This window comes from Leopardus geoffroyi, chromosome B1 (assembly GCF_018350155.1).
Source record: "Leopardus geoffroyi isolate Oge1 chromosome B1, O.geoffroyi_Oge1_pat1.0, whole genome shotgun sequence".
In the NCBI taxonomy this organism is placed as follows: domain Eukaryota; kingdom Metazoa; phylum Chordata; class Mammalia; order Carnivora; family Felidae; genus Leopardus; species Leopardus geoffroyi.
Genome location: NC_059327.1, coordinates 189,464,308 through 189,488,566, shown reverse-complemented (window position 1 = coordinate 189,488,566; position 24,259 = coordinate 189,464,308). Strand labels below are relative to the sequence as shown.

The 24,259-nt window shown below is 38.6% G+C and overlaps 1 protein-coding gene across 16 annotated transcripts in view; it reads left to right on the top strand.

Annotated features, from left to right (window-relative positions):
• SLIT2 (slit guidance ligand 2) overlaps positions 1 to 24,259 on the top strand; it is a 375,185-nt gene that overhangs the window by 328,802 nt on the left and 22,124 nt on the right. For 9 of the 16 annotated variants that reach the window (XM_045474413.1, XM_045474411.1, XM_045474406.1 and 6 more), the window contains 4 exons: positions 437 to 463; positions 16,422 to 16,515; positions 22,961 to 23,098; positions 23,209 to 23,449. In XM_045474413.1, the coding sequence (XP_045330369.1) occupies positions 437 to 463; positions 16,422 to 16,515; positions 22,961 to 23,098; positions 23,209 to 23,449 (500 nt within the window). The remainder of the gene's footprint in view (positions 1 to 436; positions 464 to 16,421; positions 16,516 to 22,960; positions 23,099 to 23,208; positions 23,450 to 24,259) is intronic. The other 7 variants (XM_045474419.1, XM_045474417.1, XM_045474415.1 and 4 more) reach the window with 1 other exon arrangement.

Sequence of the window (24,259 nt, the reverse complement as noted above, 5' to 3'; positions counted from 1 at the left end):
TTACTTAATGGGATGACATCAGTTCAGGAAATGAAAGCTTCCATACAAATTGGGCATGTAAGGACTCAGAAAGTATTTTGTGGAAAATATTCAGACCATTTTAGCTTTTCCATTTTGTGCCATTATTTCTTCATTTTCCGAACCTCCGATGCCCACACACAAACCATGAAGTGCACGTCTTAAAAAGTAAACCTGCTGGTTGTTAAATGAACTCGTTGAGATGCAGACCTCTCGCTGCCTGGGATGGCATTTACCTTTTGCCTCATTTACTCCATGTTTGTGCGTGTGGCCCTGCCGTAGGTAAGAAATCTGAGCCTTGCTTTAGTTTGCTCTCACCCTTGGCTTCTCTGTTAATGCCGCACGTTGGCTTCGTGTGCTCTGCTGTTGTATTGCAATGTAAAAAGTCTTTTGTCTCTTCTGTCTTTGTCGCTGCCAGCTGCTAATCTGAATGAGGTGGAAAAAGGTTAGTTGCCTTTTAAGTCTACTATGATTTTCATTTTAGTTTCCCTTTTTTCTTTTAAAGCTACACAGATGTTATTGTGTGTACACGGTAAAAAGACTGTTGACAAAATCTGAAACCAGTATCTCAAATCAGTCATTCAGATCCTTGCCATACACATAGCTATGCCAAACACTGTAAAAAGGGCATCTGAAGTGCACTTTACCAATTTCCAGAAGGCTCTGAAAGAAATTCTCTGGGAAGAAGGGGTGGCTAAAAAGAAATATGAATGTTTTCTACTTCCTACTTTGTCTGTATGCTTTTACTCTTTAAAGATACCACAAACATGAATTACTTTTAAATGAAAAACATAGGTCATTCAGTACAGAGATAGGGTGTAGATATAAAAATTTTTTAATACTGGGAATTTTCCCATGACATTAAACTTTAAACATTAAATTTAATTAAACATTAAACATTAAATTACCTTTAGTAATTTGAAACATGTAAAATACTGGAAGATGTTTGTATTTATTAAAACATTTTATGAAATAAATATTACAAAGCCCAAGAGGTTGATTTTGAGAGTCACATTGTCAAACACAGTATAAAATGTCATAACTACTAGGCAGTATTTTTAAAGCATAAAAAAGACCTATATCTAATTATAGACATCAATATGGTCCAAATAGATCCCCCAAAACATCAGGGCCCAGGAAAGGAAGTCCTAGAGTAATTAGGGTGATAGGCATTTCTGGAGAATTATCATGAAATCTTTGTGAAATTTTAGCTTAAGATTCAGAATTATTACTAATAACATTGGATTTTTACTCATTCAGCTGATTGGACGTTTTCAAGTGTCATGTGTAGGCACAGTGTCCTAAAAGCACAATATGTGCTTGTCTTGACATTTCTGATTATATGTGAAACATTTGCAGTAGGATGATAGGGCTAACATAGAATGCATTATATAGCAGCTCTCTTTGTCTCTGCTTGCTAAGGACTCCATTGTTTTTTTCTGTTGCATTATTCAGGTGATATGCTGTGTTTGGTCACTTACTCTTACTACGTACAGAGTTAAGTTGAAAAACATGAAAAAAAAATGGCTTCATATTTTAGAATGTTAAAATATAGCCTGTGCAGTTCTCTGAAGATTAACGAATCCAATAACATCCTTGATCAGATGTCATCTTTTCTTTTTAAAAGTACTAAAGTAATTGGTGGTCTGGGGCAGGGATGTTTAATGTTTGCTTCTATCTCAGAGTAATAACAGCAATTGTTCTGTTATAGGAATATACCATAAATAGTTATATATACTCTCAGGAACAAGGTTGGCAGTGTGATAGTATTTTAAATCACCATGTGGTTTCCTATGTTGACTAAATTTCATGCTTATGTTTATCAAAGATGCCTTCTCTTTCCAAGAATCTCCTGCTGAGTGAATTTGCTTTGAAAAGCACTCAAACTTTGCTCTATTTTTTAACCCAAAACTTCACAAGAAATTAAATTTCAACTTCTTTATAGCAGACAGCAACTTTCTTAAATAAAAAGAAGCTCTATAATTAGGTGACATATTGTTAATTGAAAAGAACGCTGTAGATGTGAACAATAAAAATTTAAGCAATAACTTGTATAAAAGATGAGAAAACACTTACCCGAGGATGCACACCTTGTAAGTAGGGATCTGAATGCAAACCAATGTCTAACTGACCCCAAGGCATGCACTGGGATTTGGGGTGGGGAGGCTTCCACTGGAATCAATTCCTTCGTATCTGCTGCTATCTTCCAGGCCTGGAACCATTTCCCATCACTCAGTGGCTCTGCCTGATTGTTTGTGATAAACAAGCTTTTCTTCTGCTGTCTCTTCAGTTCTCTGTACATAAGTGTCTTTCATGTGCATTTGAAAAGAATAAAGCTGTAGCCACAAAATTCAAATGAAGGCAAACAATCTATTTTATCTACAAGTTAAAAAAAAAAAAAAAAAGACAGTGCCTAATCAATGCCTCCTTCCATATAAGGCTGGTGGGGTACTGATGAATTTTTGTAGCTAAGGGGAAAAGTTCAGATTTCTTATCCTTATAGTTAATATTATCAACTCTGGGATCTCTGGCAGTCTTTTTTTTTTTTTTTTTTTTTTCTGGGAAACAAGGATAATGACATCAGTCCCACCTCACATCCATGCCTGAGAATAACATGGAAGAATGTATGGAACAACACCTTACAGTGTTAAATATCTATACTCCAGAAACCTCAGGGGCTGCCATTCCTAATGGCATTAAGAATCCTTAAGGGAATTTTGATAAAGAAATTCCTACCTAAAGTAGATTATATGCATAATATATTCTTCCCATATTTTTCAGTACTATCTTTCTTTCTTTTTTTTTTTTCAACTCTTTCTCTATATACATTACATGATTTGGTTCGTTTCTGCATTACAAAATTTACATGTTCTTTACATACCTCTATATTTTCTGATCTCCACAATTTGTGTATTACTTTATTTTTTATTTTTATTTATTTATTTTTTTAATATAATTTATTGTTTGGGGGTAGACTCCTGTGATTCATCGCTTACATACAACACCCAGTGCTCATCCCAACAAGTGCCCTCCTCAATGTTTATAGCACCTCTTTCAACAATAGCCAAATTATGGAAAGAGCCCAAATGTCCATCAACTGATGAATGGATAAAGTACTATCTTCAAATTATTATTTTGTAATTCTGTTTTCCATGCACATTTCAAATGGAAAGACTTCAGAAATAAGTCTCTGGTTCTCTTTACCCACTTGACTTGAAGTATAAGGAAATAATGAATGCTGAAGAGCTCTTGGATTTGACTGTTTTTTTTTTCTTTTTTTTTTTTTTTAGGTTTTGTTATATTTTTTAAATTTTTATGACCCTTAATAATAGTGATTGCCTGTTATTAATTCTGCCTCAAAATGTTTAAGGTCTTTGTTTCAAGATCAATATAGTTGCAATCACGCTTGCAGTCTGTTTTTTGTTTGTTGGGTGGTTTTTGGTTGTTTTTTTGTTTTGTTTTGTTTTGTTTTTGTTTTTTGGTTCTCTTATTTCATCTTATTTTATTTTTAATTTTTTTCTTTCACTATTTTTTTTAAATATAATTTATTGTCAAGTTGACTAACATACAGTGTGTACAGTGTACTCTTGGTTTGGTGGGTCAATTCCCGTTATTCTGCAGTCTGTTTTAATAGAGAGAATACTCTGGCAGCCTAACAAGATTGTGTGGTTTGCTTTCATCTTCCTACCTTTCAACACCAGGTCCTACTTGCTCTTTAGTTAGTAGGCAAGGCCCACTGAGCCCAAAACAACAGTTTAACGTAACCAAGCCTTATTCAATCTAATTTGGATTTATTTATCTTGAATATAAGTGTTAAATATTTCTAAGGTTTCAGTAGTTGTTGGGATTGGCCACATTATTTGACACCAGTGTTCTAAAGAGGAAGTACTGAAAAATACCTCCTTTTCTGTTTATTTTCAGGGGAGGTAAATTTTTCATTTTAAAAACTCAAAAGATGTTTAAAAATACCTTATGCTGGACACTGTGCTAAGCACCAAACGTGACTTTTTTAAATGCATAAAACATCTACTAGGCAAACTCTTTGGCTTTGATTCTGTACTTCAAGTTCAAATTGGGTCAGTTATTTCACCAGTACAAAGCCATCATCTCTCATATCCCAAGAAAGTGGACAGCATAACATGGTTCCTTTACTAGTTGATAAGTGAAGGTAATCTTTTTCAGAATGAAGACTAATCAAACTTTCTGGCAAACAAAACATTATGGAGCAACCCCTTTCATATTATTTAGAACAAAAGTGAGAACAGAAGATGATTTTCCTTGTTTGAAATATCTTATCCAAATGTATAGAGTATTTTCCTGAGCCTTCCTACTTTGAAGTATGATTCACTTTATCTCATGATGTTACTTTGTGGCAATGTATCCCTTCTGCCCATGGTCCATTTTGCACACCTTTTGCACTCAGAGGACATTTATCAGTGACTATTGGATCTTCAAGAATTCACAACCCCTCAAGATATTTTCATTATATTTCTGTACAAACCAGTGGATTTAATTAAGTTTAGAGAAGTGGGAATGATCTGAGTACCTTATTCATCATATTTTAGAGGTCAATGGACTTTCTAATTGATAGGACAGATTTCAGTATAGTGAGCACAAATAAGAAAGCATCATATTACTAAAAAGGATCCTCAGGAAGAGTTGACTCTTTGAAAAAAATAAGAAGAAATAACAGCACACTCTTAGTGATGAATACAGTCAATTATTACCATCACCATTGATAAGGATACTGAATATTCAGATCAGAGACTGGGCATCTGTTCATGTTAATATGCTCTGGTGCCTGGGATTATAACCTTGAGCAGAAGATGTAACAAAGAGAGCTGGACTGGTTCTGCAAAAGAGAAAATAGAAATGTTTTTCCTGCAGGTGTAATTCAATTAACAGGTCCTGGGATGACTCCCAGAATCCCATCAACTGTGTCCACCCTCTTCTCAGTTTATCCATCTCCTTGCTACACTGAAAGATCTGTAAGAGGAGAGAGAATGTGTGTGTGTGTTTTTTTTTTAAATAGGAATAAAGAACAAATGGGAAATATACAAACTTTTATAGGAATTGGATGGAATTTTAAAATTTTGGTAATGAGAAACATTCAGATCCTTTTATCTTCCCTTTCTCAAACATGTCACTTAAGTACTGACACTCACACTCCTACCATTCCTGAGTTCATCCTCTCTGTTTCCAATTGGAACCGTCATTATTTGGCAGATGAGATTATACAGATACCAGAGAGTCCACCAGGCTGTGCATCCAGTCCCGCCTGCAAAAGCAATCCCTCAGGCTGGGATCTCAGAACACAAATCTGCTACTGATTTTCCTTATTCTCTGCTCTGCCTTAGGTTGTTCTTCATTTCTCTGGGTCTCCTTCATTAATGTGTTTAAAGGTTTCTGTTGTTGTTGTTTGTTTGTTTTCCCTTGCGGCACTTGGGTGGCTCAGTTGGTTGAGCATCAGACTTCGGCTCAGGTCATGATCTCACCGTTCGTGGGTTTGAGCCCCGCATCAGGCTCTGTGCTGATAGCTCAGAGCCTGGAGCCTGTTTCAGATTCTGTTTCTGCCTCTCCCTCTCTGCCCCTCCCCCATTCTCACTCTGTCTCTGTGTGTCTCTCTCTCTTTCAAAAATAAACATTAAAAAAAAATTAAAGTTTTTTTTTCCCTTGAAAAGCAATCAAATAAGTGCCATCTTTCACATTTTTCGACAGCCATCGAGCATCTAGTTTGTGCCAGGCAACTTGCAGGTTACTGTTTTGGATACCTTCCCTTGCTGCACCAGTTCAAATAAGATAAGAGGATCACCAATCATTCAGGATTTTCCTGAGCCAAGCAAGAAGTCAAAATGCAAATATTTGAACAATGATGCACTTGACCCCCCAAAACTCTGTGTCCTGCGGATTCTATAAGGAATTCAACTAGATTTCCTCCCCTGTCACAAGTATATGTGACAGTGTCATAACAGATTAAGTTTAACACCAGAATTCTGGTTCAGTTATTCAGATTGCTGTCATAAGTTCCTTTGCTATTATTGTCAATATTAATGATCCTTTTGCATTAAAAAAAAAAAAAACTCGTTTGGTAAGAATTTATAAATAGGAACAAGAACAGCCTGTAGTTGCAGCCCCATAACCCTCCTCTCCCCCTTCATACACCCAGGATTCCCAGAACGGACTCTGAGATTGTTTTTTCTGTCTCAGAGAAAAAAGAAACTAAATCTGATTATGTTAGCAAAAAACTAGCAACAGTTAAGTGTTCCAGCAATGCTGTGTACCCATATCTAAAACTGTTTTTCTTGTAGACATCCTCAACCTGCATTTATAACCTATAATTTAACTTTTGAAAATAGAAATGAGATACTTAATAATCCAAATGTACTTTCTCCTATTGCTTTATTGGTATAAAACGGAAATGTTTTTTGAAGTTTATTTATTTATTTTGAGAGAGAGAGAGTGCGAGCAGGGGAAGGGTAGAGAGAGAGGGAGAATTTCAAGCAGGCTCCATGCTGCCAGCGCAGAGCCTGACCCTGGGCCCAAACCCACAAAACTGAGATCATGACCTGAGCTGAAATCAAGAGTCAGATGCTCAACCAACTGAGCCATCCAGGTGCCCCTAAAACAGATGAATAGTTTGGGGGCACCTGGGTGGCTCAGTTGGTTGCGTGGCCAACTTCCGCTCAGGTCATGATCTCATAGTTCGTGAGTTCGAGCCCTGTGTCAGGCTCTGTGCTGGCAGCTAGGAACCTGGAGCCTGCTTCAGATTCTGTGTCCCCATTTCTCTGCCCCTTCCCTGCTCATGCTCTGTCTCTCTCTGTCTCTAAAAGATGAATAAACGTTAAAAAAACATTTTTTTTAAACAGATGAATATTTTAAGCAGAGTGAGTTGAAGTTGAAACATTTCAGAAATCCTAATCCAGGGACCAAGTAACCAACCTTGTTTCTGCTCAGCGGTCCTTGAGGTCTGAACAAGCCTAGGTGACACCTGCTGCTGCCCAGATTTCTTGGCAGGCAGACGTCAACTAATTGTACCCCCTACCCCTCCCACCCCGATAACTCTTCAAAAATGTCTTCTTAGTTTACTTTACCAAGACGAAAAATCCCATCAGGGGTACTAATGAATTGGGGACTGTGTAGTAAAGTTTTTAATCCAGTTTCTAAGCCAGTTTCTAAGCTGTCCATATTTTTTAAGTCATTTTTTTGAAAAATTATCTATTTGTGAGAGAGAATGCACAAGCAGGGAAGGGGCAGAGAGGGAGGGAGAGAAACAATCGGGCTCTCCACAGAGCCTGACATAGGGTTTGATTCCACCAACCAGAACCATGAGATCATGACCTGAGCCAAAATCAAGAGTCAGATGCGTAACCAAATGAGCCACCCAGGTGCCCCCAGTATGCTGTCCCTATTTTAGTCACTAAATGAAACCCAAGGAATACTGGAAAATTAGGAGTCTTTTTTTCTTCTGTAATTTTTCCAGACTGTAACTTCTCCAGAGTAAGGACTTTATCATGCATTATCATGCATGTCCTTGAATCATTTGGTGGGTCTATCTCAAAATATTTCTTCTCAACATTTTATTATGAAAATTATTAAACTAAAGCAGCTTTGTATTTTGGTCAAATAAGAAATTCTCACACCAGGGTACATGTAAACTAATCCGATTATTAGTGGTTGATTTCCTTTTACACTATTCTTATTAGTTTCAGGAAACATTAATGTTAACTCCTACGAACTATATAGTATCTTCACTATTCATTGATTTGCCAAAGAATCACTATGGATAAAATTTTTCAACAATGTCATGAGTTAAACCAGTATTTTTTAAGAAAAGGCATGTTTAAGAAATTTGAACGTGTGGGGGAAATGTAAATTATGATTAGTGACAAGATTCAACACAGGCATCCTCCACTTATCATGCGCTTTGATGTCTTTGACATAATTTAATAAAAAACATTATTATTTTTAAGTAATAATAATATAGATACTTGGTAGTTATTATTAGTTGTTGCTTTCATTCAAAGTTCAAGCCCATCTCCCAATTCATTGTAAAGTTGATGAAATAAGACATTGGACTCACTTTTCTCCCTCTCTACAAACACAGTAGTTTGGGATTCCCTTGGCCCTTGTCACCTTTAATACCCTAAAAGGAGGAGAATCTTCATTACCATCTGGGCAGCCTTCCCTGTTAGCGAGACCCTAACTGATAACACCAGTTCCGCTTGGAGAGAGGCCCAAGGAACTGGTCCAAATTCACCCAGACACAGTGCTTTGCAGGGAGACTTCCAGCCCCGCAGCAAATGTGGAGCCCACCTACTCTGCTGTGCTCTGCTGGACCTTGACTCTTTTGCAGTGCAGAGGTCATGGTCATGGGTTACTCCCTCTCCTTGTGCATCACTTATTCCAGAATCTGTTAGAGAATCTCAGAGACCTAAAAGAAAATTTTAGGACAAGGAGAGGACAGCCACATGAAATGAAATAGGAATGCAAAAAGATATGAGTCACAAATAAAAAATGAAACATGGCATACATTGAAAGTTTTATCCCCACTATAATTCTCTAATAATTTAGCATTTACCACCTATATTGGTTTGCTGTTACTGCTGTAACAAAGTACCACATAGTGGGTGGCTTAAACAACAGAAATTTAGTGACTCATGGTTTTGGAGGCTAGAAATCTGAAATTAAGGTGTCTGCAGGGTTGGTTCCTTTTGACCGTTCTGAGGGAACAATCCATGTGGGCCTTTCTCCTTGGCCTGTGGGGTCATCTTCTCCCTGTGCCTCTCCAATTTTTCCTCTATGCCATATGTTTCTTTCTTATAAGAACATCAGCCATAATGGATTAGGGCCCACCCTAATGATTTCATTTTAATTTCATTATCTCTGCAAAGATCCTATCTCTAAATAAGATCACATTCTGAGCTACCGGAGTATTCCAACATATCTTTTTTAGGAGACAGAGAGAGGGGACACAAATTAACCCATAACACCACATCACTATATTTTAAACTCCTGATTTTGCCCCAGAAAACCTGGTCATTTCAAGTGTTCTCTATGTCACTGAAAAGTACTTCCAAAAATATACATACCGGAAACCTAGAAGTCTGAGATGACTCCCTCTCTCTCCCCTACTCACATCCAATCCATCACAAATTCTCATAAATTCTGCTTCCCAAACATCTCTCCAGGCCGTCCATCTCATCTACTGCCACCTAAGTGCAAGTTGGATCATCCATCATGTCCATTTTTATCTGCCCTTTTGTGGTCCATCCTTCACTGGAACCAGAATGTTCTTTTTAAAGTGCAGGTATCATCTGGCCATCCTCCAACTTAAAAACCCTTCAGTGGTACCCACTGCACGTTCTACCACATGGCCCCTGCCGGCCTCTGTGACCTCTTCTGGTGCCTTGTTTTCCCAGATTCACTCCCACTCTTTCAGAGCTGAGATTTTCCATGAATACAACCTCCTACACAGAGCCTCTCCCCTGCTCTTCACTCTCCCCTCCCAGTGTGAATTCTTTAAAAACACTTCCCACATGGTCAGTCCCCCTCCTAAAGCACCATGACATCTTCCACTTGGCCTTTATCACACCAGCAATCTTATAACTACTTTGAAATTATTGACTAACATCTCTCTCCTCTTCCTCTCGTGTATAATCTCCATGAGAATAGGAATATAATTTTGTTGCTATTGTAATAGTTCACCCTTTTACTCCTAGCATTAGCACAGGCATTTCTTTTTTATTTTTTTTTAGTGTTGAATTTTGAGAGAGAGACAGAGACAGAGACAGAGACAGTGCAACCAGGAGAGGGCAGAGAGAGGGAGACACAGAATCCAAAGTAGGCTCCAGGCTCTGAGCTGTCTTCACAGAGCCAATGCGGGGCTCAAACTCACGAACCATGAGATCACCACCCGAGCTGAAGCCGGATGCTCAACCAACTGAGCCACCCAGGCGCCCCTTAACACCGGTCTTTATACAAAGATGCCAGAAGTATAAATGAAGATAAAAGGAAGGGCCCCTGGTGTTCAAGAAGGAAGGAACATTAAAATCAGCTACATTCATAGATCTAAAATGAAGCAGGGGGCAAGGCTGACTGCAGGTACCCTTTCCCATAACAACCATCAAAGTGCATTGAGATTTCTGCCTCATTTCAATAAAATCACGAAATCACAACCTCAGAGGGCTCAGAGCACATACTGACACTTTGTTTTCACCACTGAATGCAATATGTTTTGAGCAGCTAACTTGCTACCTGCATTATCCATCTTTGTAGAAGCATTTTCCTTTTTGTGTGTAGATTGTTTTAGAGCCACAGTTGACCTTGCACAATTTCAATTCCAGAAGATCATTTTACCAATGAAGAATTGGGGCCCAGAACAATAAAATAGTTCACTTTCCTGCAGCCAGACCACTGTCTTATACTGAGTAAGTTGTGGAAGGCCATTCCAAGCAGTAACTCAGCGACCCAAATTTCATCTCACCCATTAAGAGTACTTACTCCCCGGTATCTCTTTATGCTGGCTCACTGCTCACTCCAAACAGAGCATCAATTCTGATGATCTTGCTTCTAGTGTTCCACTACAAGGTGACCATAACATTTATCATTCAAATGAAGTCATCTGTGTGAGTGCATGGGGACACTATTGGTAATTACCTTGAGACAACGGGTATCAACCAGGACCGTCCTAAGTAAGCCAGGATATGTGGTCACATTACCACTACATCAAATTCTTCAGAAAAACCACATGTACAGGTGTTCAATAAGTAGTGATTATATTTCCTCCTTGAGAGTGGGCTTTCAGGGGAGTGGGCATCACTCCTGCCTTGATCCCTTGTAGCTCATACTAGTAGAAACCTGGCCATTTGCAACCCCACTCTCCCCCACACAGACCTGATAGACACAATCAGGAAGAAGCAATCCAAGAACTAGATGTCATCTTCTTACGAAAAAGACACCAGTTTACGAGATACAGTATTTTTTTTTAATTTTTTTAATGTTTATTTTTGACAGAGAGAGAGAGAGACAGAGCATGAGCAGGAGAGGGGCAGAGAGAGAGGGAGACACAGAATCCAAAGCAGGCTCCAGGCACTGAGCTGTCAGCACAGAGTCCGACACGGGGCTTGAACCCACAGACTGCGAGATCATGACCTGAGCTGAAGTCAGACCCTCAACCTACTGAGCCACCCAGGCGCCCCTTAGATACAGTGTTTTTTTATTCACAAGTTATAGCACTTCATTCACTAACCTCTGTTTCTCTGAAGAAATAATAATAGGTTTCCTGGATGACCATTCTCCACTTCTTCTCCAAAACGTAGATATCACATGGACACACACACACACACACACACACACACACACACATCCACACACATCCCTTTTTAAATTCTCTCTCTCTCAGGGCACCTGGGTGGCTCAATAGATAAAGCGTCTGACTTTGGCTCAGGTCATGATCTTGTGGTTTGTTGAGTTCAAGCCCCGCATCAGGCTCTGTACTGACAGCTCAAAGCCTAGAGCCTGTTTCGGATTCTGTGTCTCCATCTCTCTCTGCTCCTTCCCTGCTCACGCTGTCTCTCTCTCTCTCTCTCTCTCTCTCTCTCTCTCCCTCTCTCAAGAATAAACATTAAAAACATTTCTTTTAATTCTCTTTCTCTCTCACACACACACACAAAGCCTAAAATTGCAAGCATAAGGCAATTTAACTTACTCATCTGATTAGAAGTGAAATCATAAAAGCCAGGCAACCATTTTGTTCCACGCTATTGCTTTGTCACTTGGGACTTTTAAGGGTACATACCTGAAAGCAAATAAAAAATAGGATTTCCTAGGATTTAGCAGAATGGATTGGAGCCAAATTATGGAGTCAATGTTTGTCTAGACCCCTGTATCTTGAGGGGTTCATGGGTACTGAAATTTAACCAGTATGCAACTACATTGCCCTTAACCACCCCAGTGAGCTGACATATCTTTCCTACTTCCATGTTAAAAACATAAAGACCCGCTTACAGGATAACAGATTATAACATTAACTATGTGTAGTACAATAAAGAATGTTTCCACCTTTCCTTATCACCTCATATTTTATCATCTCAGAAAGAAAGGTAGCCATTGATGATATTAGATCAGGCAGGCCCTGGAGCATCAAAAAAGCAAATACAGTTACCTTATTTTGCATTATTTTTCCCTCATGTTTCCACTAATTTGGTACTAGCTCTGGCTACACATAGAAAGAAAGAAGGAAGGGGAAAGGAAAGGAAAGGAAAGGAAAGGAAAGGAAGAAAAAGAAAGAAAGAAAGAAAGAAAGAAAGAAAGAAAGAAAGAAAAAAGAAATACAGGGAAAGAAAGAGAGAAGGAAATACAGGGAAGGAAGGAAGGAAGGAAGGAAGGAAGGAAGGAAGGAAGGAAGGAAAGAAAGAGAAAAAGAAAGACATGGAAAGAAAGAAAGAAAGAAAGAAAGAAAGAAAGAAAGTGAAGGAAGTACAAGGAAAGAAAGAAAAAGAAAGAAAAGAAAGAAAGAAAGAAAGAAAGAAAGAAAGAAAGAAAAAAAAAAGAAATACAGGGAAAGAAAGAGAGAAAGAGAGAAGGAAATACAGGGAAGGAAGGAAGGAAGGAAAGAAAGAAAGAAAGAAAGAAAGAAAGAAAGAAATGGAAAGAAAGAAAGAAAGAAAAAAGAAAGAAAGAGTGAAGGAAGTACAAGGAAAGAAAGAAAAGAAAGAAAGAAAGAAAGAAAGAAAGAAAGAAAGAGAAGGAAATACAGGGAAAGAAAGGAAAGGAAGAAAGAAAGAAAGAAAGAAAGAAAGAAAGAAAGAAAGAAAGACAAAGAAGGAAGGAAGGAAGGAAGGAAGGAAGGAAGGAAGGAAGGAAGGAAGGAAGGGAGGGGCAGGCATAATGTTCACTCAATACTATAAGTTTTAGGAGAAATTTTCAATAGTAACTAAAAGCATATGAGTGAACTAATGTTAGTGCATTTTATTTCTGTTCTTCCTGGAAAACGAATGCAGCTTTCAAATGTCCAACTTTTCTTTACTGGTTGAGAAGTAGATCTAAACTTGTACATTTGTCTGTGGAGCTTGCTACAATTCCCATCTTATGCTCAGTTCTTGAGTTTCACCTCTGTGGGACAGTATTTGAACTTTAAAACTACCTTCACTCCAACACAGCAGAATCCAATATAATTTGAAAAAAATAAATAGTCCAATGAAAACATTTAATATTTGGCCAGAGGAAAGTTAAAGTAATGCTTAAAGGAAAATCATAAGTACTTATTATTAATTATGGGTGACTAATTATTACCCATTGAACAGAAAATTGTCTAAATGCTAAATTGAAGTCCAAGTTGAACATAGGTCAACAAGATAGCACTCTTATCTTAAAAAGCATGTATCTTTTTTCAATAACTATTATTTTAGTGCATCATAACATCATACTTTATAGATAGGAAGGCAAATATGCCAAGAATACTGCTCTCAGTGCTCTTACAGTCAAAGAAAGGAAATGAGGTAAACACCAGTAATATCCAGCACATCCAAAACCATACAGCCCTGTGCCCTTTCCTTATTAAATGGTTGTCAGGAACATTAAGCAACTCCATATTTATACAGTGTTTGAAACTATCTGGCACACAGCAGTAAACACTGTATAAATATTTATTAAGTCAATAAGTAAATTCATACAATAGATGTGCCATAAGATAGGCACAGGCAAACATGAAATATAAAAATTGTAGATAGCTAACAAACTCATAAAGAGCGGACATATAATGGATGGAAAAATTGACAACAGAACTTATTAAAGTTACTAAAACAAAAGGAAACACCATTAGCCCAGACCTGGAGTTGAGATAAATTCGTAAAATCATAAATAGACACAGGAGACAAGAGTATAGGTTGCAAAATTTGGCTTTAAAAGTGAGTGATGGAATATAATATGTGTTAGTATTGTAATATTTGGTGACACTTAAAGGGAGACAGATCCTTTTTGAAGTAATCAGCCCATCTTCACCAGAATCAAATGTGTAGTTATGTATTGGTCACAAAGAACTATCATACACAAGTTTAGCAATGATTAATACTGCTGCTGTGCTGTTCTTAGAAGATAGATTCCTTGCAAATTAAGGACCACTTCACATCGGTATAGCTTTCCACAGTCAAATTAGCATGTTTTGCCTTAAAGCTGTTAATTAGAGAATGGCCAGTCTGTTTAGCCAACAGTGTCTTACAGCCATCTCCTTTCTTATTCCTTTCCACATCAAGTTTATGGAGAAACACCTGGTGGAGGAGAAAGGGTCAACTCTAATTTCTTCTCTTAAGAGATGAATTTCTCTTTGTAAATCCTTATGAACTGTGGTATAAGTCAGCTTGATTAGATTGGATTGAGTTGGGTTGGAGTGGATCTAAGTGACTAAGAAATCAAACATTTCCCCTTTTATAATTTTTAAAGCAATTTCTTATTGAGTATTGAGTGGAAAACAATATATATATATATATATATAATATTTATTTTATGGTCAATATACAATATATACTTATTATATATATCTTATATGGTCCCTCTCTATCATCAGTTACTACAACCTACCTTGTCTATAGATTACTATAAACAACCTGTATCCAACCAAATAGGTTTGATTGGAAAATTCAAAATTATTTCCTCATGGTAGGCTGATAAATTATAATGAATAAATTCCATCAAGATGTATTACTTAAAATAATACTAACTGAAAGTGAAAAGCTTTATATAAAGCCTTTTTAAAAGTAGCTCATCTTTTATATGTTGTTAAAAACTTTTTGTATCACAAATCTAGAGACACAGACAACTTTCTTACAAAGAAGAAATCTATGAGACTTTCAATGTAATTAGTTCATTTTAAGAGACAGAAAAAAAAACTAACTTATCATACACCAAATTGACATAATAACTGACTACATTTACATATTTGCATCATGGATACAGATTCTTGAATATGCCACGTTGAGTTGCTAAGCAACTTTCTACCAGTTAGCAAAGTTTTTCCTTAAAAGGATACTCTTATAACAAAGGAATGTGTGTAAACTCCTGGTTTTTAAACAATGCTGTTTAAATCCACACACTTTGAATGAATGAAAGTTCTAATAGTTTCTTGGAAATGAACAGCTGTCTGGATGTGTCACTGTATTCATTCACTTATCGCATATAACACAATTAAAAAGTGATTTAGAGGTAAGGTAGGAAAGGAGATGACTTTTAAATTTTGTATCTTTCTAGTTATTTATTATCTCCCACAGTGATTGGGAAAGTCTCACCGAAAATCATTATTTAGCCAAATATATCTGAAAATAAGATACGACCATATTATTTATATCTGAAGAAATTTCTTAAGAGATACGCAGGCATGCGATTCACCATAAAGTGTCTAGAATCTGCAAGGTTATGCTTTTAGCTCTCATTTATTGATAAAATTTGTTCTTTATGAGTTAACTGATACTCCGTCCAGATTGGTTCTCCTTTTGCTTTTTTCTTAGTGGATATAACTAAGGAGTAGTCTATTAGCCGTTGCAATTAAGTCATAAGAGAGAAACAACATCTTTTTCTTCCAGACTTTATGAGACCTTGGAGACTATGAAGATATGAGGATTAGTTTTCCAAACATAAAACCACAGAACGGGCCAGACATAAAGGGGTACATACCAAATGAGTCTATTTATGTCACATTCAGAAACAGGCACAACTCATGTTTGGTCCTGTTAGGACAGTGGTTACTCACCTTGGGGTCAGGTCTCTGGGATGCTGGTAAATGGTATGTTTCTGGATGTGGATGCTGGTTACGTTAGTGGGTTCAGTACGTGAATATTTGTTAGCTATTCATTTATCCTTTGGGTATATGCTATACCTCAGTAAAAAGTCCGAATTAATTTTTTTAATGTTTATTCACTTTTGAGAGACAGACAGATAGAGCATGAGTGGGGGAGGAGCAGAGAGAAAGGGAGACACAGAATCCGAAGCAGGTTCCGGACTCTGAGCTGTCAGCACAAAGCCCGACGCGGGGCTGGAACTCAGGAACCATGAGATCATGACCTGAGCCGAAGTTGGATGCTTAACCGACTGAGCCACCCAGGCGCCCCTAAAAAGTCCAAATTAAAACAAATGAAACAACAGAAAATGAAAAGCATTCAGATTTCCTTTTTCTCATTCCAACAGTGTGTTCTAAAGGGGCTCATATTAGTTACAAATCACAATAGTTGTGTTATCCCAAATCCTGACTGTGTAGCAGCATAACCAGCCCTTTGGATCTTCTGCTTCCGTATCTTGTGATTTATTTTTTCCCCAGTCACAAGCTGTGGTAACCTCTGAGGCCCCTGACAGCCTGCTGGCGGGAAGCCTGTTAACCTTTGTCTGTGAATTAACACCGTTTGCCATGTTAACAGGCGAGTTGTGTGAGGAGAAGCTGGACTTCTGTGCCCAGGACCTGAACCCCTGCCAGCATGACTCCAAGTGCATCCTGATGCCAAAGGGATTCAAGTAAGTCAGAGGCTGCCTCGGGGCTCCCAGTGGGGTGGGTGGGGAGGGGTTCTTCAGGAACCTGTTTCTTCACCTTCTTTTCAGGACCTTGCTTCACACCTTTGCTGGGGATGAAAGGGACATACTGTCCAGTGTCAGTGGGATTTTTATAAATGCTGATATACAACATGGACTTTTTTTTTTAGCATGCTAAAGAAAATGAAAGAGAGCATTTCCTTTCGTTCCATGGCTCTTCCTGGAAAGTCACGTATGAAATAAATTAGCCTTTGACTGTGTTTACTTAAATGTATTTGAAGGCCACGTAAGGGGCACCTGGGTGGCTCAGTCGGTTAAGTGTCTGAGTCTTGATTTCAGCTCAGGTCATGGTCTCACAGTTCCTGAGTTCAAGCCCTACATTGGGCTGCACACTGATGGCACAGAGCTTGCTTCGGATTTTCTCTCTGTCCCTCCCCCACTTGTGCTCACATGCTCTCTCTCTCTCTCTCAAAATAAACGAAACTTAAAACTATTGAAGGACAAATAAATGTGTAGTATCTACTAGGCACTTTATTATCTGAATGTAAGTTGGTGGTAAATAGGGACTTTAATGTAACTGAAGTTTCTTTGGTCTGTAACAATTCTTAACTCTCCAAGGTGAGGAAGATGGAGGGAACCTTATGTCCCAGGTTGCCCTGGGACAGTTCCAGTTTATGCCTGTTGTCTTAGCATAATTATTAATAGCCCCTCTTTCACCTTACATTTGCCTTCTGTGGGATGATAAAGCATACAGTCACTGTAGATAGAGGGCTCCCTCAAGTGAACTCAGAACTTCAAAATTGCTTCTTTTTCCTCCTCAGTAATCTTCCTGAAATATGTTCGGTATCAGATTAAATTATTTCTTTGCTACAATCCTGAAATAGTTTAAGGGTCTATCAATAGTAAGGTTCTCTTCTTAGAGCTGACAGTGGTTTAGAGATCATCTGGTCCGAATTCATTTTAAACATGAGGAAACCATGGCCCAGACAGGTTGGTGGCTGTCCAAAGATCTCAAGGTTATTCATTGGCAGAGGTGGGAGCTAGGTCTTACATTTCCCAGTTGGATGATTTTTCTAATATAGGTTACCTCTAAGAAGTTTTGTAGTTGATTAACATTACAGATGGGTTGTTATAGAAGATACGCTGGATTCTCAGGAATGAGACAGCTGGGTTCAAGAGTTGAGCTGTGCTTATATCAGACAATCAGCAAATAGAATTATTTGTTCTTTTGCCCACTATGTATTGGGTACCTGCCATGGGACAGGGTGCCCATGTTATGTTATATAGTGTTTTTTTTTAAGTTTATTTATTTATTTTGAGAGAGAGGGAGAGAGTGAGGCAGGGGAGAGAGGCAGGGAGAGGGGAGAGAGAGAATCCCAAGCAGGCTCCGCAATGTGAGCACAGAGCCCAATGCGGGACTCAAACTCATGAACCATGAGATCATGATCTGAGCCAAAGTCGAGAGCCAGACACTTAACTGACTGAGCCATACAGACACCCCCGTTATATAGTGTTTTATAGCTACTCACATTCACATACTTTTTCTTCTCAGCGAAATGACTCAAGCTTAATTGTCATAGGATTCAAAGAATTAAAAATTACTCAGGTCGGGGACAATTTTGTAAGAGAAGATGGGAGGTGAGCTGGATTTCTAACAGTTTGATACTTGTCCACAGATTATCAGACATTCTGAGTTGAATGGGAGATAGGGTCAGTGTCTCCAGAACCCCTGCCTTTCAAAAATCAATCTGAATAAAATGTTTATGCTCGTTTTAGTTACAGAATATTTTTTACTCCATTTGTTCAAAATTTTATTATTATTATTATTTATTTTAGAGAGAAAGAGAGTAAGCAGGAGAGGGGGCAGAAGGAGAGAAAGAGGGAATCTTAAGCAGGCTCCACACTCAATGCAAAGCCCAACATGGGGCTCAGTCCCACAACCCTGGGATCCATGACCTGAGCCAAAATCAAGAGTTGGACTCTCGGGGTGCCTGGGTGGCTCATTGGTTGAGCATCTGACTTCAGTTCAGGTCATAATCTCATGGTTCGTGGGTTCAAGCCCCATGTCTGGCTCTGTGCTGACAGCTCAGAGCCTGGAGCCTGCTTTGGAATCTGTGTCTCCCTCTCTTTCTGCCCCTGCCCTGTTCATGCTGCCTTTCTCTCTATGTCAAAAATAAATAAACATTAAAAATACTTTTTTTAAAGAGTCAGATGCTCAACCAACTGGGACGCCAGTTTCCTTGAATATTTTTTTTTTTATTTTCTTAAGTAAGCTTCATGCCCGACTTGGGGCTTGAACTCACAACCCTGAGATCAGGAGTCACATGCTCTACCCAACTGAGCCAGCCAGGTACCCCTAAAATTTTAGAATATACAAACAATTTTAGTTATAGCACCTGCTGATTCCATTTGATACCTTGTTGAAAAATAAAATAATATCTTTGAATTCTACTTTTCATTATATTTTAGTTTACAATCCCATGCAAAAAAAAGGACGTCTTCTTGAAATCTTTACTGATACAAAATGCTTCATTGCATTTTGTTCACCCAAGTACTGTATGTCAATTACTTTAACTCCTAATGCCTTTGATCTGCCCGCAGTTAAATTTGGCAAATTGAAAATCCACCACTTACATAACAAATATCCTTTCTCAGAGAAATTCACCAGTCAAGGAAGTGGTTTTCTAGAACTGTTTATCTGCCACACAGGTTTCACAGGGCTTTGTGCATTGTGATTGTAAGATAAAGTGTTAGTGAGACTTAATGGAAACCACTAAAAAATGAGGGAGTTTGTCTTTAAAAGACTACTCCTTAATTCAGTATCTTCTATTACTGTTAATTAAATTACACACTCGGAAGTGCATCCTCCTGCATCATGGGTTAGCTGATTTGGGAACCTATTGTTTTCAGCAGTAATTTGTGAGCTTGTTTTATGGCTGTATGTAGTTTAGCAGAAAGCAGGTGACGTCACAGTGTGTGCGATCACTCCCATATTATAAATAATTGCAGGGGGGTGGGAGGGAGGGGAGGGTGGGTGATGGGTATTGAGGAGGGCACCTTTTGGGATGAGCACTGGGTGTTGTATGGAAACCAATTTGACGATAAACTTCATATACTGGAAAAAAATAATTGCACATTGTCACGAAGGGAGTTGCAAAAAGAAAATGGGCTTAGAAACCAAAAGGACACGAAGTGCTAAAGAAAATCTCTATTGACAAATGTTGTTTGGACAAACTGTACTGTTAACTTCAAATTCATTTTCTTACTACTAAGCTAACAGCTGGTTTTACTTTTCTTGCTTTATTATATACCTCATAAATCTCCTAAATTGCTTTGAGATATTTTTAGACCATCATATGCCATAAGCAGTATTTTCAAGCATGCATCTTCCTTAGTCAGCTTTTGGGCTTCTAAACAGTATATTTTAGGGCGCCCGGCTAGCTCAGTCGGTAGAGCATGAGACTCTTAAACAGTATATTTTATAGTCTTTGCTTTCTTCCTCACTCCTTGGCAGATAATAGAGTTGAGGGAATGTGATAGGTTTTATTGATAATACAAACCTTAAGGAATTCTTAATTAAATATTTTCTTTTGTTTTGAAACTTGATCTGAGGAGCAAAAGAAAGACAAAAAAAAAAATGTTGGTCATAATGTGTCTCCAAGTTCTAATGGGCTTGAAAAATAGTATTTGTAGAGAAGAGAATATGAAACAGCTCTTAGCCACTGGTGGTGAATGTGTGGTTCTCTTATCTTTTACTTTGATTTCTTTCCTCAGATAAATAATTCAGAGTGTTTCAAAGCATTTCTTCTTTCTTTTAATGCCTGGCATTTCAGCGGCTCTGCTCACATTAACATTGATGGAAGCTCTCTTCTCAGACTTTGTCCATCTATTTGAGAATGTATATGGCCACTTAGGATCCATTTAACTTCAGACTTGTTGTTTACTTTGCTTTGTTAGGATTTAGCATTAAAACCACTGGCTCTAGAGCAAGCATGCTTCCTCAGTGAGCTCATTTTATTTTCCTAATTTATACATGCAGAGCTGAAAGTCTGTTCTCCTTAGAGGGTATATACCCCCATTTATTTTAATTCATCAGCCCTCCAGTAACTCTTAAATCCTGATTTTGCATTTTCAGAGAAAACCCTCAGTGTTCAGTAATGTCCACATTCACTTGGGCATTTTTAATTATCCTCATTCATTTAAATCCTAATGGCTTTAAAATCAAAAACTGGAACATTAGTAAAGAGTAAACCACAAAGACTTTTATAGAATTATTAAGACTTAATAGAATTATTTTTTAAATACTTGCCATTTATTGATCATGCATTATATATTAAACACCATAGTGATTCTTTTATAGTGTTTTTATTTAAGCATAATGTTTTTATTTAAGCTTTTAACAAACCTGTGAGGTGGAAATTATTTTGTACTGTGTATGTTACAGATGAAGACATGAACACTTAGGAAGCTTAAGTAAGTTAGTCAAGATTGTGTACATGTAAGGAGGACGCCAGACTACAAACCTAGTTCTAACTGCAACATCGGGATTCTACAAAGCTAAATAAGCCATAGCTTCCTGGTTTATTTGTTTTTTAAAGTCGGTGAGCCCTCTCTTAAACCCAAAACAGAAATACTCATGGAAGGCCAACGTGTGAAACTAATAAATCACAACAAGAGAGTGTTGGGGGAGAGAGGAGAGGGGAGGGAAACAGGAAACTGCCAATAGCCTCCTTCCCTTCAGGGGTCCCTTCTCGCCCCTCAAAGCACAGATTGAAAAGCACTGCACACGCCATGCTACTTTCTCCACAGGCAACGATAAAGTATTTCATCCTTCAGTGGTGAGAAATCCAGGCTCTCTTGTCAGATTGCTTGGGTTTAGTACCTTGGCTGTGGCAGTTACAAGTCGAGTGCCCTTGGGTAAATCCCTTAACCAGTTTGTCTGTTAGTTTTCTCACCTGTCATGTGAGGTAGTGGTGATACTGCTGTCACAGGATCATGGAGAAGGATTCCGTGAACCCACATATGCAAAGTGGTTAGAACAGGGCATAGCACCTAGGAAGTGCTCAGAGAACACCACGTGTGCGCATGGTGGTTCTTCATCAATGCAGCTGAGACCCATCCTTCCCTGGGGCCACCAGAGTGAACAAACAAGCTGAAAGCTATCCATGGAATTGGCCCCTGGATTTTTTTTTTAATCAGTTTCCCTGTCCTGCTCCAGTAGGTCAGCCAACCTCTGCCATAATGATTGTCTGGATTCATTATGAATTAAGGTTTCCAATGCTGACTTTTTTTTTTTTCATAAAATACTATTTGATTCCAATACATCCATTCTCTTTTTTATTCTTTTATTTAAATTATATCTATATCTATATCTATTTGTAGATAGAGATAGAGATAGAGATATATAGAGAGAGAATGAGAGCATGAGCAGGGTAGTGGCAGAGAGAGAGACAGAGACAGAGAGAGAATCCCAAGCAGGCTCTGCACCATCAGCACAGAGCCCGACATGGGGCTCAATCTCAAGGAGCTGTGAGATCATGACCAGAGCTGAAACCAAGAGTTAGACCCTTAACCGACTAAGCCACCCAGCCTCCCCAATACATCCATTCTCTATTAGGAAACAAAAATGTTAATTATTTTAAAATGTGTTTAGGGGTGCCTGGGTGGCGCAGTCGGTTAAGCGTCCGACTTCAGCCAGGTCACAATCTCGCGGTCCGTGAGTTAGAGCCCCGCGTCAGGTTCTGGGCTGATGGCTCGGAGCCTGGAGCCTGTTTCCGATTCTGTGTCTCCCTCTCTCTCTGCCCCTCCCCCGTTCATGCTCTGTCTCTCTCTGTCCCAAAAATAAATAAACGTTGAAAAAAAAATTTTAAATGTGTTTAATATTTTTGGTAAATTTTATAAGATAGCACTTCCGTTGTCTCAACTGTTCAAAGGAGTTAGACCAAATGAAAATAGAGGACACTCTAAGCAAAAATAGTCAGGGTGGAGGGAGGGAGGGGAGAGGGGATGGAGGGGAGAAGGAGGGAGAAGATGGGAAGATGGAGGAGAGGGGAGGGACGGAAGAAAGCAAACAAGATGGGGGGAGGACAGAAGGAAGGAGGGACACCTGCACATTTGCATCCTCATTTGGTTCATGGATGCTTACTAATTATCACCATTCTGACAGATCCCAGGGAGAAAACGTGGAATAACTGTTTTCTAGGGATCTGTTAATGTGGGGGCTCGATGAGTCTGTTCTATATAAGTTTTGAGTGTTTTGTTTTAGTTTTAATGTACTTTCATTGAAGTTTAGTTGACAAACACTGCTACCTTAGTTCTAGGTGTACTAAGTTTTCTAAAGATAGAGCCCTTTTTTCCTAGATGAAATGCAACTGTTTGGCTTACCTTGGCTCAGTTCAGTTCGAAACTGTTTACCTACTTGTTCAAACAGATGTGACTGCGCACCAGGATACATAGGCGAGCACTGCGACATTGACTTTGATGACTGCCAAGATAACAAATGCAAAAACGGAGCCCACTGCACAGATGCCGTGAATGGCTATACGTGCATCTGCCCTGAAGGCTACAGGTAAAAGTAGAAATAGAGATTTGTGGTAGAGTTAAGTCTTACAGAAAGACCGCAATTCTCATGCAATTCACACGCAACTAAAAGCAATGTGTTCTTTCTGTTTCCTTTAGTGGCTTGTTCTGCGAATTTTCTCCACCCATGGTCCTCCCTCGTACCAGCCCCTGTGATAATTTTGATTGCCAGAACGGTGCCCAGTGCATCATCAGGATAAATGAGCCAATATGCCAGTGTTTGCCAGGCTACCAGGGAGAGAAGTGTGAAAAGTTGGTTAGTGTGAATTTTGTAAACAAAGAGTCTTATCTTCAAATTCCTTCAGCCAAGGTCCGTCCACAAACGAACATCACTCTGCAGGTAAGACATCCCCCACCAGCAAGGGCTGATTTCATCCTAAACCACATTTAACTAAATCATAAACCTCTGGTAGTTTGTGAGTGATACTATTTCCTAAAGAGACAATTATCGACTGCACAACACAGTGACAGAAAATGTTCTCTGTATGAAAATCTTCAGTTATTCTTCTCTATAACATTTGTGTTTTTCAAAACTAAATGGGAACCAGGTATTTTTATTCACTACTTGATGGTGAAACACATAGGGCGCAACAAAATATATGGTTTGTGCTCTGGTAAAGGTATTTTTATTCCTTTTTTTTTTTTTTTATGACTCAGAGTTCAGGCTCTGTGCCCTGTGAGATGGGGCCAGGGGTGTGGGGAGGGTGCTGTTAGGAATTCTGCAGATGAGGAGAACACCGGTGAGACAAGACATCTTGACAAAATATTCAGCCGTTGTCTTTTAACTCTTCCCCCGGAAACTTTAAGAAGCGACATGAAATTAACAAACTGATCTTATTTTAAGACTTTTCACCAAGTCACTGTGTCCCCTTAAGCCAGTCATTCGGACCTGCACGAAGGAGGTGAGACTAGATTAGGAGTTATGAATTCAGGACACGCAGGGGCAAGCTGGGACTGCATGTTTATTTTATCTGGTAGGAAAAATATTTTAATATATTTTGAATTCAGATGACCTTAGCCGATTAACGTAGGCGTCGCTCCTTATTCAGGTTACCTTGACACTCCAAGTGAGTGTCATGAGTGTCATGAGTGAGTGTCCTTAACCGTCATGAGGAATGGGACTCAGGAAGGCAGACGGGCCTTCCGTAGA